Source organism: Vicugna pacos, chromosome 13 (assembly GCF_048564905.1).
Source record: "Vicugna pacos chromosome 13, VicPac4, whole genome shotgun sequence".
In the NCBI taxonomy this organism is placed as follows: Eukaryota; Metazoa; Chordata; class Mammalia; order Artiodactyla; family Camelidae; genus Vicugna; species Vicugna pacos.
The window spans coordinates 60,508,714-60,522,412 of record NC_132999.1 but is presented as its reverse complement, the minus strand read 5'-3'; the positions used below and the strand labels follow the sequence as shown (position 1 = coordinate 60,522,412).

The 13,699-nt window shown below is 45.7% G+C and overlaps 2 protein-coding genes across 2 annotated transcripts in view; one reads left to right on the top strand and one right to left on the bottom strand.

Annotated features, from left to right (window-relative positions):
* Window positions 1-2,073: 2,073 nt before the first annotated feature.
* On the bottom strand, window positions 2,074-10,613 carry DFFA (DNA fragmentation factor subunit alpha). Its single transcript, XM_006196641.4, has 6 exons — window positions 10,400-10,613; window positions 8,690-8,851; window positions 7,297-7,439; window positions 4,155-4,344; window positions 3,784-3,932; window positions 2,074-3,037 (listed from the first exon to the last, which is right to left on the bottom strand). The coding sequence occupies exons 1-6, from the start codon at window positions 10,611-10,613 to the stop codon at window positions 2,825-2,827; spliced, it is 1,071 nt and encodes a 356-aa protein (XP_006196703.2). The 3' UTR covers window positions 2,074-2,824.
* Window positions 10,614-11,712: 1,099 nt separating this feature from the next.
* PEX14 (peroxisomal biogenesis factor 14) overlaps window positions 11,713-13,699 on the top strand; it is a 120,615-nt gene continuing 118,628 nt past the window's right edge. The window contains exon 1 of the mRNA XM_006196642.4: window positions 11,713-12,222. Within this exon, the coding sequence (XP_006196704.1) occupies window positions 12,187-12,222 (36 nt within the window). The 5' untranslated portion in view covers window positions 11,713-12,186. The remainder of the gene's footprint in view (window positions 12,223-13,699) is intronic.

Here is a 13,699-nt window from a genome sequence, read left to right as displayed (position 1 = left end):
ATGGGGACCGACATTTGACTTGAGTTGAAAGAATGGAATATGGCTAATGCAGAGTTCATTAGTCCCAGCTGCTTTCTTTGACGTTCTTTTCTCCTACCAGAAGAACAGGCATGGCCTACTCCCTCTCTCTCTCCCCCCCTCCCCTATTTTTAGACATATTGCTGTGCTTCTAGAAGGCCTGGAGGCACAGTGGTGTAGGGAAGGTAAGTGGTACCCGGGGCAAAATAATGTGTCTGCAACGGCTCTCACTCTGCATTTGGGCTGGAGTTTGCAGACTGAGGTCTTTGCTCCCACCGCCATCTCTCTGCCCCTGGGGAGATGAAAGGGCCCTCTCCCTACTACTCTGTGCTGGGGACTGTGCTCCTCCTCATACTTCATTTAATGTAACCCTTTGATCCTTGGGGCCTCAAGTTAACCTTACATTTTTGGAAACTAACATCCCAGAAAGGTAGACTCAACATGGGTTTGTCTCACTCCAAAACCTGCAGTACTTTTCCCATCGTCCCGCACAGCTGAGATGCTTGCTGGGTTTGTTTCAAATACGGAAGACCAATACCAACGCGCAGGTTGGCCGACCAAAGCTCTACTGTGTATTAGAATTTAAGAAAACATTTTTAATTCAGTAGGGCAAAGATGGAGATGTCGATATAACTGGTGAATGGAGGTGCTACTCTATTATTTGTGGAGCCCAGGCTTCCTTTACTACTGTGCTAGCTACACAGGGTTCATGAGGCTGAACTGCTTCTCACCACCAGCACAGTGATGATGGCTAGAAATCTGGCAATCATGCTGCAGACGTATTAGGCCTTTTCCAGCTGGACTTGACTTCAACTTACTACACTGGTATAACAAAACCAGTGATCTGGATATAGACTGTGTGGACCTAAGAGCAAATACAAACATGTGGAAAGAATACTGGAATGAGAACCAGAAGAACTGCCTTTGAATCCTGGCTTTCCAATTAGCCTTGTGACATGCGGCATGTCATTGACTCTCACTGAGCACAACTTTGCTCATGTATAAAACTAGAGGTGACAAGCCACGCCCTGCCTAGCTCACTGTTTTGTGGGGCACTGGAGGGGTGGGTGCCAGCACACAGCAGAATGCAAACTGCTATAAAAACCCTCACCTGGTTATTACTGCCCCTCCAAGGACATTCTGAAAACGTGTGAGGCTGCTTTTGGCTGTCTCAGTCCCTGGAGGCTGCTACTGGCACTGAGTGGGTGGGGTAGGAGGTGGGGTGCTAATCTTCCTGCAAAGCACAGACCGTTCCACACAGTGGAGAATCATCCCATATCCCACAAGACTTTTATATATCAGGCTGCATGTTCATATGGATGAAAACCTCTTCCAAATTAGCCCCAAACCTATTTCGGTTTTATATATAAATACAAAGTATTTTTTCCAGTTTTATTGTTCCCTGGATTTTTTCATAAATGCAGCTACCTTGTAAATCAAGGATAGAGGTGTTATTTTATCCAGAACGTCACTGTTTTGGGAAACTCCATTACAAAAGGCAGTGCTGCTTGTGGTATTTGAGTTGACAATCGCTACACATCATGCCTGGCTGCCTCTGTCAAATTCACAGTAATTCAGTGTTTAAGTACAAGCATCTGACAGCTTCACTGTGTCTTTTGTATGGTCATCTCCAGACAGTGACATGCTGAGAATACATACTGTTTTATTGGAAATTATTTTGTTTCTTCTGAAATTTTACATTTGGGGGTTTAAGTCGATGAAAGTATGCCTATGGGTAGGTTATCAGGTTGGCTTTCATTTCAGGATAATTAAGAAGGCATTATAAAATATGCTGTTAAAAAAGAAATGGGGCTAATAAGTGAGAACCAGTGGTGTAAAGCATCAGTAAGACTATGCTGAGTAGATCTGAGCCCCCCTCGAAGAAGGTCACAGGAGAAGGAAGAGTGTTTTTGGTTCTGTTTGTTTTTTGCACCTCTCCCTCACCCCAGGACTTATTGTTATGTTTCTTTACTTAATAATTAGCCAATGTATCTCCTAATAGCATTTTATTTTCCTCTAAGTATGCTTTAAAAAAAAGTCAAGTCAGTCAATAACTAATAATCTTTTCCCTGCAAGAGAGACTTTATTGTCGATTACCAAATCCAAAGAACAAGTTTGTACAGAAACAGGAGGATGTAAATCAGAAGTCTCTGCTTTGCATCCAGAGAGATTTGGAGTCCTATCACATGGAGATCAATTTGATGACCTTTTTATACCTCCTGCTGATAAAACATATTAGGAAACTGAAAAGTTTTGCAGTGGTACCAGATATAGTTTCCTAATACTGAATTAGATATTAGAAATGGTGAATTACTCTATGTCCCTATGGTCTGCAAACTTAATATGTGCCTTAAACAAATGAAGAAATTCATTAACTTGAGAAACAAGTTTGTGGCCATCATCAGTTGTTGTCTTCTGTCACTATTTCTCTTATTTCACCTTCTCTACCATTATTTCTGTTTAAAAATCCTGCAGTTCTATTTTTAGAACAAAAATAGTGGGTCTGAAATATGACAGTTTCTTTTCACTGCCCTTCCCAACTACTTTTAAACAGAGAACATAAGGGTGTGTAAGAAGAGGTGGGCTACTGCTGGTGCAGCTCTGTGGTTCAAAAGAGGTGGACAAGCCATATGTGGAGGTCTGGAATAGCTTTTCTGGAGAGGGCATGAAGCCGGTCTTCCAGGCTGTTCCAGGAGAACATTCTCGAAGGCAGGGGGTAGAGAAGTCAGTAGGTACAATGATTAGGCTGAAGGCGTTTACTGACAACAAAAACCAAGGTTTTCTTTGGCGTATTTCTGGCTGCCAGCTACGTGGGGTCTTGTCTGGCCCGTTTGGGATTCTGCGCTTCTCCAGGCATTGAATTCTTCCTTGCTGAAAGGCCCCTCAGAGCATGCAAGCTCTGAACCTGCTGGAGGCGCAGGCCGAGTTCCTGATGACAGGCCTGCTGAAGAGTTTCCGTCTTCTTTATGTCCCAGTTCAAAGCAACAGCCAATGCTTTAGGGTCTTCCTTGGCAACCAACTGCAGCAAGAATAAGAAGCACTGAGAACCAGCCCCTCTGCTCTCATGGTTCTCTTTAGGGGAGCGAGAACAGGCAGTGTCAGCTTGTTGTGGCTTGATGCCGAGATGCCAGGTTTCCTTCATAGTAAATTGTCACAGGCCCTTTCTCAGCATACAACGCCCATGGAAAGGCTCTCTCTCTAGAGCGTAGTTTACTTGGAACAACAGTAACGTCCTCCACTCACAGGAAATGTAGCCAAGCTCAAGTCACTATGGCTTCCTTCCCTCCTAGCTACACCCAGGAAGTACTCGGGACAGGATGAGGATGAGAATAAGCGGCACCCACTCTGATGGGTCCCCTTCGTCAAGCCTCGGGTTCCCTAGCCTGAGAGCCAGCACCGGGGCATCCCCTCCAGCAGGCCTTTCCCGGGGGCACTTTATGGGCCTTGACTGACTACGGATCTTCAACTGCTGACGCGAGCCACCTCAGGAGCCCGAGTCCTGCGGTTCCTCCCTGTCAGGTTCATTAGCTACTCTGCACCAGGGAATAATGTTTGATGATCTGAGGGAACATACCTATTTTGTTTATGATTTAGATTAAATGAGATGTTTGCAAATGCTTTGCATGTAATAAGTAATAGGCAGATGGGCAGCTACGATTCAGGGTCTGGAGAGGTGAAAAAAAACCCATACAAGCCTCTGCAGGGCAACACTGCCCCTCCAGGGGAGTCCCTCTCTGCAGTTCAGGGGCCCTGGTGCTCGCCCACCTCCAAAGCCTCACTAGACAAACTCAGCTCTGGAGCCGCCTTCTCCCTCAGCGTGGTGAGGATCCGGCTGGAAAGCGCAATTTCGGACGAGCTCTCTCTAATACCCGTGTCAACCGCATCCCTCTCGTCAGCGAAGCCGGCTCTGGACTCTGCAAAGCAGACGTGAGATGGAGATGAGCACACCACGTCCACATCCAGCCGCGCTGACGAGCGGCCAGAGCCACTGGCTGGGCGGCCAGAGGCCTGTCCTCCTGAGATGCCAGCAGCTGTGGCTCCACTGTTTCGGACCACATGATAAGCATCTGGCTCTGTCTCAAGGGAAGGCTCCCCTGAGTTCTCAGTATGACACCCCACCAGCCAACGAATCCTACCTTGCTGCTTTGACAAGACGCTGCCCTCCTTCTCCAAAGCCTGGAGGTAAAGCTCCAAGAGCTGCTTGGACTGACGGGCTTCCTCTCTCTGGTCAAGAACCTGCTGGAGGGTGTTCTGGAGCCCCTGGACTGTGACCTGACTTTGGCATAGTTCCTGAGCCAGCTCTGAACATGGAACATCAATGAGCATCTGACAAACAAATACAGATTTTCAGAAACCCAAAAGTACTTTCTAAACATGAGGTTCTAGCTCTTAAATACAACAATTTCGGAGAGTGGTTCCATCTAGTTCCCAAAGTTACCTAATAAGGCTCCCTGAGAGTCGAGAGAGGCAAGTAATTTTTTCAATTTTCCTTGGTGAAAAAAAATTAGGAAAATAATGCCTTAGTGCCTTATTAAAAACAAAACAAAGTCCTCATATTAAAAAACCCATTGTTCATTGTACAGAATATAAAGGAAGAGGTTTATGATCCCTTGTACAATGAATCAGTCTGAGGTTGTTTTATGCAAAAGTTTTCTAATGATTTCAACCTTCAACATTTTTGTTAATCATGTTCATACTTTGAAAGACTATTTTAAAAATATAAACTATATTTTAAACTTAAATAACATGTTCAGTCTGTGAAATAAGGGAGAGCTCACTTATCCTAAATCTTAAGAAGGCTCAGTCTTTTGGCACATACAGCACCAGATTAAAAACAGTCTTCATGAGAGAAAGAGCAAACTGCTGAAATTCTTGGATAGTAAATCTAACTTCAGCTGCAGATCAGAATTGCTGTGGAGCTTAATAAAACCCACAATAATAAGGAGCCTGCATTTCCTGAGCACTTACTATGTACCAGTGAGAAAATGGATGTGAAACTATCAGAACAGAGAGTGACAAGGAGGGTCTAGACTGGGGAAGGCCTCTTTGAGAAGATGACTTTACAAGTTATCTTTAACTTTCACACTACATCAATTTTCAAACAAGTAGCATTAATAAACATTCACAAGGTTCAAAATTCAAGAGGTACAAACCTTACAAGGTATGTACTAGTATTACCACCATTTTACAGATGAAGAAAATGAGGCCAGAGAGGTTAATAACTTCACAACAATCAGTTGGTCTTACTTCTAATCCTCAGGACCCTGTGTAGTTGGTCCCTGTGGCTCTTCCCTTCCCTCCCATCTGTTCTCACTCCCCAAAGTCCCCGTGATGGTGGGGACTTTCCTTTACCTCCCACGTGGCCAGCCTCTGCAAGTTCCCTTTAAGTGTCCTAAGCTTCACTGCGGAGCCTCGCTGTCAGGGCTGGGCTCTCATGTTCTGGAATCCCTATTTTGGCAAGGACTATTGTGTTCCTTATTCTAAGGGTACATCATAATATGCCAGTCTATTGGGATGGGAAGGGATATCATGACCCCTTTTTGTTTCTTACAAAAAGAAAAAAAATCAAGCTTGCTCTTGCCTTCCCTCTGCCTGGAACACTCTGGCCCCAGCCTTTCCATGGCAGGTTTCCTCTTGTCCTTCAGTGTCACCTCTTGGGACCTGCCAATGTTTATCAACTAAACTATGAATTTATTCTATGGACAAGCATGTGTGCAAAAAGACATTGGCCTAAATTTTTTGCAGCACTGACTGGAATAGCGAGATTGATGACAACCGCATGTCCACCAGCAGGGAAGACTCACTCAGTAATCATGGTACAGGCACGAAATGGAATACTATGCAGCAGTGAAAACGAGCGAGGATGTCTTTTAGAAAATGATTTGGAATACTCTCTAAATCTTTCTTTAAAACAGAGTAAATTTCCATTTGTGTAATACAGGGGAGGAGGAGAACATATAAACGTATTTGTTTGTACATAAAATATCCCTAGAATGGGAAACTGACAGATTGGTTGTCTCCAGAAAGGGAAACCTGGGTAGCTAGGGGCAAGAGTCAGACTCTTCCTGTATATCCCATTTTTACCCCCACAAACAACTTTACTGAAATATAATTCACATACCATACAATTCTCCATATAAAGTATATAATTCAGGGGGTTTTAGTATAATTAGTTGTTTTTTTGTGGTTGTGCAATCATTACCACAATCAGTTTTGGAACATTTTCACCACCCCAGAAAGAACTCTCTACCCATTAGTAGTTACTCCCTATTTCTCCTCAAAGCCCCCCACCAACCTCAGCCCAAAGCAAACACTAATCCACTTTCTGTATCTATGGATTTGTATATTCTGGCCATTTCATATAAATGCAATCATAAAATGTGTGGTTGTCTGGCTTCTTTCACTTAGCATAGTGTTTTCAAGGTTTACCCGTGTTAGAACGAGTATTCATACTTCATTCTTTTTTAATGGTTGAATAATATTCCACTGTTTGGACAGACCACGTTTAATTTATCTATTCATCAGCTGGTGGATATTTGGGTTATTCTGTTTGCTACCAGTATATCCTTCTATACTTCTTGGATTTTGAACCATGAGAATGTGTTCATATTACTCATTCAAAGTAAACATACAAGTTTAAAAAATAACCAGAAGGTCACTTCCTTCAAGGGTCCTTCCTTCATCTTCCAATCTACAGTAGCCCCATCACTCCTGGCACACTGGCCCCTCTTATATGCTTCTTGTCTGCCTCCTTCCACCAGAATTTGAGTTCCATTAGAGCAGGGACTATGTCTGGCTTGTTCACCACTGTACCCCTGGGCAAAGAACCATGCCAGGCACAGGACAGGGGCTCAATAAATATTTTTTAAAAATTAACACATACTATTTTTATCCTGATTTTACTGGAGAGGAAACCTAAGCAGAGAAGGTAAGTCACTGGCTCAAAGCCATAGTGATAGAGCTGAGATTTAACCCAGCTATTCTAACTCCACATTCTTTGGCAGTACATCCTTGACCCACACAATGGCCTAAATTGATCTAGGTGGGGCCTTGGCTTCTGTATCTTTACAAAGCTCCACTGGTGATTCTGAGGCAGGGTGAGGGGTGAAAAATTCCTACTCTAGGTGAGAGAATTAGACAATGGAGAGCCTTGGTTGTCATCTAAGGATAATTTTTAAATTACAAAATAATGAAATTATGGCAAGATGCATGGAAACTAAGGTGCTGGAGGCAGCAGAGGCCAGAGGAACGTGGCTGCGGGTTTCGGAGGAGGCTTACCTGGAGGTCCTCCTCTGACAGGAGGATGATGCTGGATAGATCTTCTTTCAGCTGCCTGGCCACATTCTTCCACTTCAACCCGGCCCCGCTGTCTGTTTCATCTCCATCGAAGGACTCTTGGGTAATCCAAGCTGTACCTCCATCTGACACGTGGGAGAAAATGCCAGTCAGATTGACCTGAAGTGCTGTTTTCACTTCCTCCCCCAACACAGACCTTGAGGATGTCTGCACATCCTTCCAAAAGACCACTGAGAATAGTTTCAATGGTGAAGGAAGCACTTTTTCTCAGCGATTCGCAGGAGAGCCAATCCCCATCTGGGACCTTAATTTCCCCTCTTGTCCCATCTTCAAGTTATTTCCGTGGGAAACTGCTCTGTATTCTTCTATGAAAAGAAGCCACTTAAATCCAGTGTACAGCCATGTGAGATACTCCCACACTTCCCTTCCGGTTAGTTTTTACGTCTGTGGGTGTGCTGTTTCTGCATACAAAAACATTCATCCTTAACAGCACTTCTCCTGTGCGTGGGGATGGGTCTTATCCTTGATTGGAGGAGCTGTAGGTACTCTGTGCTGTCCCTGGGGCCCAAGTACAAAGGTGGCTGGGAGAGCCACTGCTGAAGGGTGACTTCCTTCCTTTAGTGGCACAGGGACTCTCCTCAAGACACCTCTTTAGCTCTTTGATCCTTGCTCATCGTACCAGTTCCCTTTGTATCTGCAGTGCTGATGATGACAGGTAACATTTACTGACCGCTTACTGTATACCAGGTAAGATCTAAATGCTTTCCATCCGTGGTTCTCAACTGGGAGTGATTTTGCTCCCCAGCAGACATCTGACCACGTCTGGAGGCATTTTTGGTTGTCAGAATTGGGGTGAGGAGATGCTACTGGCATCTAGTAGGTAAAGGCCAATGATGCTGCTGAACATCCTGTAATGCACAGGACAGCACCCCCACAGCAAAGAATTCTCCAGCCCAAAATGCCAACAGTGTTGTTGAGAAACCTTCGTTTGGTATGTGCTATGTTCTAATATCCTTACAACAACCCTAGGAGATGGGTACAATAATTAATATCTCAATACAGGGCTGAACAGTTAGATAATTTGCTCAAGGTCACATGGCTAGCAAATGGCAGAGCCAGGATTCCGGCCTGACAGTCTGACCCCACCTACAGCACAGATCTTTTTGCCCTGCTGCATTTTAGTTGCTGTCGGTCTGAGCTATTTGAGAACTGAGCCTGCCTCATCCATCTTCACCCCAAGACTCAGCACAGAAGGTGCTCAGTAAACATTTGCTGCACAAATGCCTAAGCACGCAGCCAAACAGCCACCAGGTGCCCGTGCAGTGAAATGAATCATGATGGGTGGTATATTTTATGTATGGCCAGCACTTCTTACCTGAATTGCTGTAAACCCACTTCTCATTACCAGCCAATGCCACAAACTTGGTATTGGAAGGCAGACACAGGAAGTAATCATCGTCATCCACTATGGTGCCATCCTCTGCCAGGACCAGGGTGACTGGTGTCAGGGACTTATCGATGGCCAGAATGTCACAGGCTGAGGAATAAAATATTTGGTAATTGACAAGTTACATAGGGAAATTACATCTGTCCTTGTATTCTCAATATGTATGCCCCCAGAGCCTAGAAAAATCCCTGGTAGGTAAAACTGACTATAATGATGACCACTACTACTGATATAACACTTACCACGTGCCTGAAATATAATACTAACAGTACCACATGTACTGTTTAAGTGCTTTTCATATATAGTATTTAATTTCATAACAATCTTATGTATCAAATGTCAAAAAGAAAAAAAGGAAATTTAAAAAAAAAAAGGAAAAAAATATGTTCTTTGCAGGATTTTTCTTTGCAGTCTTACTAACCTATAAGAAAGTATAAGAGAAACAGAAGGCCGAAGCTTGTAACAGTAGGTTTTTATCTTTATGATCACTGGGCGAGAGGCTTTGTCCAGGGCAGGTCTGTACCATCCCATTTGGCAATGGCAATGCCTAAAATGCTAATGGGACTAGAGTATGCAGAGAGGTAGCCAAGAGACTACAAATACCATTGGCCAATGTTGTCTATCACCCAAATAGAACAGCAGGCCTTGCACAGGCCGAGATCCAGAAACATAAGCACTTACACAAGCCTCTGTGCCAAGTGCATCCAGCCACTGCACTGAAAGGGCACTAAAACTTAAGCACCCTAATGCCAAGAAAAAAACAGGTAAACACCCATATGGCAAAAGCCATGTCACTAAAGCATTTAGAGTGCTTTGGCTGTGTCTGGGTCTCTGAAAGACTTCAGTCTGATATCTGTTGGGACCTGGTGATTCTGGGAGGAAGCACTGAGCACTGTGACACACACCTAACTACATGCTTGCGAATGACTCACACGTTTAATTTACAGAATGTATTTGGGTAAACAATTTATTGCCACAGGCTAATAACTTGTAAGTCGTTTGAATATATCATCTCCTTGGAGAGTCCCAACAATCCTGTGAAGCAGGGCTGGAAACATACCCACTTTGCCCTTGAGAAAACTGTGGGTCGAAACATGGTTAAGTGCAAGGTCAGGCAGCTAGCTAGTAACCGTATGGGGCTCAGAACTCGTCACTCACAAGTTCCTTGTTTGGACCTTCGGAATGGTGGGTAGCAGCTCCCTCTTTACTGCATAGGTACCTGCCAGAGCTGACGGTGGAGACCTGACCCTACTCCGCCGTACGCTCAGCTGGGAACCCCGGTACCACCTTAGGGAGCCCGAATGCCAGGAATACACTGGGCTGGGTTTGATCCCAAATCTGAGTCATCTGAGGCAAGATATCGAAGTCTGCCTTAATTTGCATATTGCTTCCCGTCTGCCTTTCTACATCTGAGTCTCACACGAGATACATTAAGTTAAAGCGTTTGTAAACGCTTTGAAGCTGACAAGTCGCTATCCCACATGAGTCATTTCTGGCTCAAGGCTCCATTCGAGTCACAAGAAGCCCCAGGTCGCCTCTCCAGACACCACCTTGCCCAGCCTGACATCCTCACCCCGCCCGAGCTTCCTTCAGCCCCGGCCCCAGCCACTAAAGCCTTCACCCCAATCCCGCGCCAACCCTTGCTCCTCAGCTCCTCGAGGCTGGAGGCCGCCACGCCGTGCTGTTCCCGGCTGTGGTTGCGTCGCAGAAGACACTTCTTTAGAGCCTGGATCTCGCCCGGTTCCGGAGCCGGGGCGCCACTGGCCACCTCCATCCTCTTCAGGGTAGGACCTAACCCACGCAGCGAACTCAGGGAAGCTGGGCGCGGGAGTCCGCCCCAAACCCGCGGCATGCTGGGAGATGTAGTTCTCGCTGTAGCAAATCACGCGTGGGACCAAGGCACGCCGGGAGATGTAGTTCCAGTTGCCGCTAATCACGTGCGGCTCCGTGTGTGTGTGTGTGTGTGTGTGTGTGTGTCCGTGTCCGTCCGTCCGCCCCCCAATCTTATATTTAGGAGTTGCAATCGTGCATTCACCAAGAGATCACGAGGGATTTATTTTGCATTATGAAGGACACGCAGGTGTACTCTTTTGAACAGTTCTATTTGCATATATAGATGCATAATACTAATACTTAAACAAAACGGTCTGATATTGTACTCTGTTAACTTGTTTTCCCTTTCCAACCGGAAAAGATCTATAAGCTGTCCTCATCTTCAGGCTGATCTGAAGGAAGTCAATTTTAAAAATTGTTGAGTGTAGTTTTCAGTCTTCCTGAAAACAGCAGAGAAGCATAAGATACTCGGACATTTCCAGTCGTTCGATTCTGTGCTTCAGCTGTGCAAATCAGATTGGGACCTCGGGACGAAATGCTCAAGTAACTAGATTAAAACATTAAGGTCTCAAAGAAATCAGAGAGAAAATGGGAAATGCGAACCACATCACTGTTGAGATTATCCAGGTGCTGCTTGACAACATATTCGTCCTTGTTCTAATACTGTTACTTACGGAAAAGTCTCTGGTTTTACCCCTGAAAAACTAACATTTAAGATGAAAATAATGTTAAATTATCAAAAATCTCCTTGCTTAAAAGGGGGCATTTTATATAAACAAGAAATATTTCAAATATTTTATTCAAAATAAAACAAATCCATATTTCTTCAGGGTCAACTTCTTTCATATTTTGTTTATGAAAGGAAATCGATATTATCTCATTAAAAAGTAGACATTTAAAACTGTTTGGTAGGAGGAATTAACAGAAGAAACCCTTTTGAATAACTCTATCATTGATCAACACACCACCGCAAAATGAACTGACTGATAGTTCTAATGTATGCAACACTTTTGTGTAATTTTACAATTAGCTTAAAATCTAACAACTCAACTGCTATTAAATAATGATTAGTAGAACCTCCTCCTCTCCAAAAAGCACCCTCTTCTGTATTCTAATAAGCCCCTCATGCTGCCAAGATACTGTAATTGTGTTTGTGTATTTGGCCTAGACTTGAGAACAGGGGTTGAGTCTTAGATGTTATTTCTAGTGCCTGGCAAATAGTAGGCACCTAACAAATGGTACTGAACCGAACCATTAATCAATTATTTTCCAAATTTCTTCACAGTCATTTACGAAATACTTAGCGAGTCCCTACATGTGCCCAAGCATTGTGGGGATGGACAAAGATTTAATTAAATAAAAATGACACACATATAAGGATGCAAAAAGGACAGACTTCAGTATTCTTGGAAAGCAGAGACCTGATGGAAACTCTGCCTGGTGACCGTGACACGGGAGTTCCCTTCTCCTTCCCTAGTGGCCCCCATCGACAGGCTCAGTTCCGGCTACTTTTGTCTGGGCGAGCGAACGAGAGCCAGGGCGCTTGGGAGAAACCTCGCCCAGCAGCGATAGATTAGTCAGGCCTTAGAAAGATGGCGTCCTCGGAGCAGGCAGAGCACCCGAGCCAGGTAAGGGGAGTGGGATCGCCCCGCCGCGGTTGGCAGGGACCCCGGCTGGAGGGGGCGCTCGGCGCCGACTGGGGAGCCGGGTGGGTACCCTGAGCCTCCGCAGCCGGGGTCCCCGACCTCTTGCCCCCTCCGGGGCCCCGCCCCTCCTCAGGTCCTAGCCGCCAGGCCCCTCCCCCGGTGACCCCTCTTTGACCACATTCCCGAGCCAGGGCTCGGGGGCGTCCTTGGGTCCCCACTTCCCGCTGGCCAGCCCCACGGGTCCCACTTGAGCTTAGCTAGGACGGTGGCGGGACCCTTGAGAAGCCTCCAACCTTGAGCTGCGAGGGCCCCTGCTTGAGGAGAGGGGTGAGAGGCTGGATCGTTCCCGGCCCTTCCCTCCGGGGAGGGCCTGACTCCATCAGGGTTCCCACTCGCCAGCAGCCTCAGCCTCCCGGGTGGCCCCGCTGCCAGCCTCGCCGTCTTCAGTCACCTTTGCGCTTCCCCTGCCAAGTTGGAGAGTCGGGAATGTATTGGGATCCTCTCAGTGCGTTGATAGGAAGGGGACTCACTGTAAACAACAGACGCCACCGAGCTTTTCTCTAGTGATCCATCCTTGTTTCCCAGAGTTTGGTTTTCTCGGTCCAGGGCTCCAGTTTTTCAGCCACAGATTCAACCAAATTCCACTCCAGTTAGGAGACCGCGAGGACCCGTCCTCATGTCTTACATCTGCTGTAAGGAAGCAGTGGATGATAAGGCCTCTGAAGGCTTTTGTAGTCCAAAGGTGGGGTAGGCTGGGGTGAGGAGGATGGGTGTAAGCGGTACCTTACAATTACTGAGTGTGTGCTATCATGCCGAGGACAAATTACGTTTATTATCTCGCTTAACGCTCATTACAACCTTTATGAAGTACAGGCTATTGACCGCCATTTTACAGGAGTGGATACTAGGGTCTTGTTAACAAGCCCCGAATCATGTGCCTGAATAAGCCTGGTGTGTGTGACTCCACTCGTTAACTTTAGTAAGGATTAGACAGAGGCGGAAGAAAATGGTTTCAGCCTGGACCTCATCACTCATCTCTCACCGCCTTGAAACACCTGTGGACTTTTTAGCGGCCTCCTGGTATTTCACTTCCTTCCTTGGCAGAACAACACCACTTAGTGTTTCTTACTCTTTCACTCTTCACGAGTCTGTTACAGGAATTGCACTTAGAGGAGTTGTGTGTTCCCCAGACCAGCTTCAAAGCGAATGATTCAGAGATGTCTGGATTGTAAAACATGGGAAATAACTAGGGCTGATTCTGGTCTTCTCACTGTCAGAAATTCTGGATTGTGGGGCGTAGCCTGAGAGGAGGGGCTCTCCTTTCTTGCCTTACCCCACTTAGCTTGCTGAAATGCTGAGGCTCCTCAGACTCCGGGCTTCTCTGAACTGTTAAATGTTAGGAATGCCCGCAGGCTGGGATTGAAGGGTGCCAGGACATTTAATTTGTCAGTGCTGTGAA

Coding starts and splice junctions, on each gene's coding strand:
- DFFA (XM_006196641.4), bottom strand. CDS start 10,613: ATGCCGCGGGTTTGGGGCGGACTCCCGCGCCCAGCTTCCCTGAGTTCG. Junction 8,852..10,399: donor CGAGGAGCTGAGGAGCAAGG/GTTGGCGCGGGA, acceptor TTTATTCCTCAG/CCTGTGACATTCTGGCCATC. Junction 4,345..7,296: donor TGTCAGAGGAGGACCTCCAG/GTAAGCCTCCTC, acceptor TTTGTTTGTCAG/ATGCTCATTGATGTTCCATG.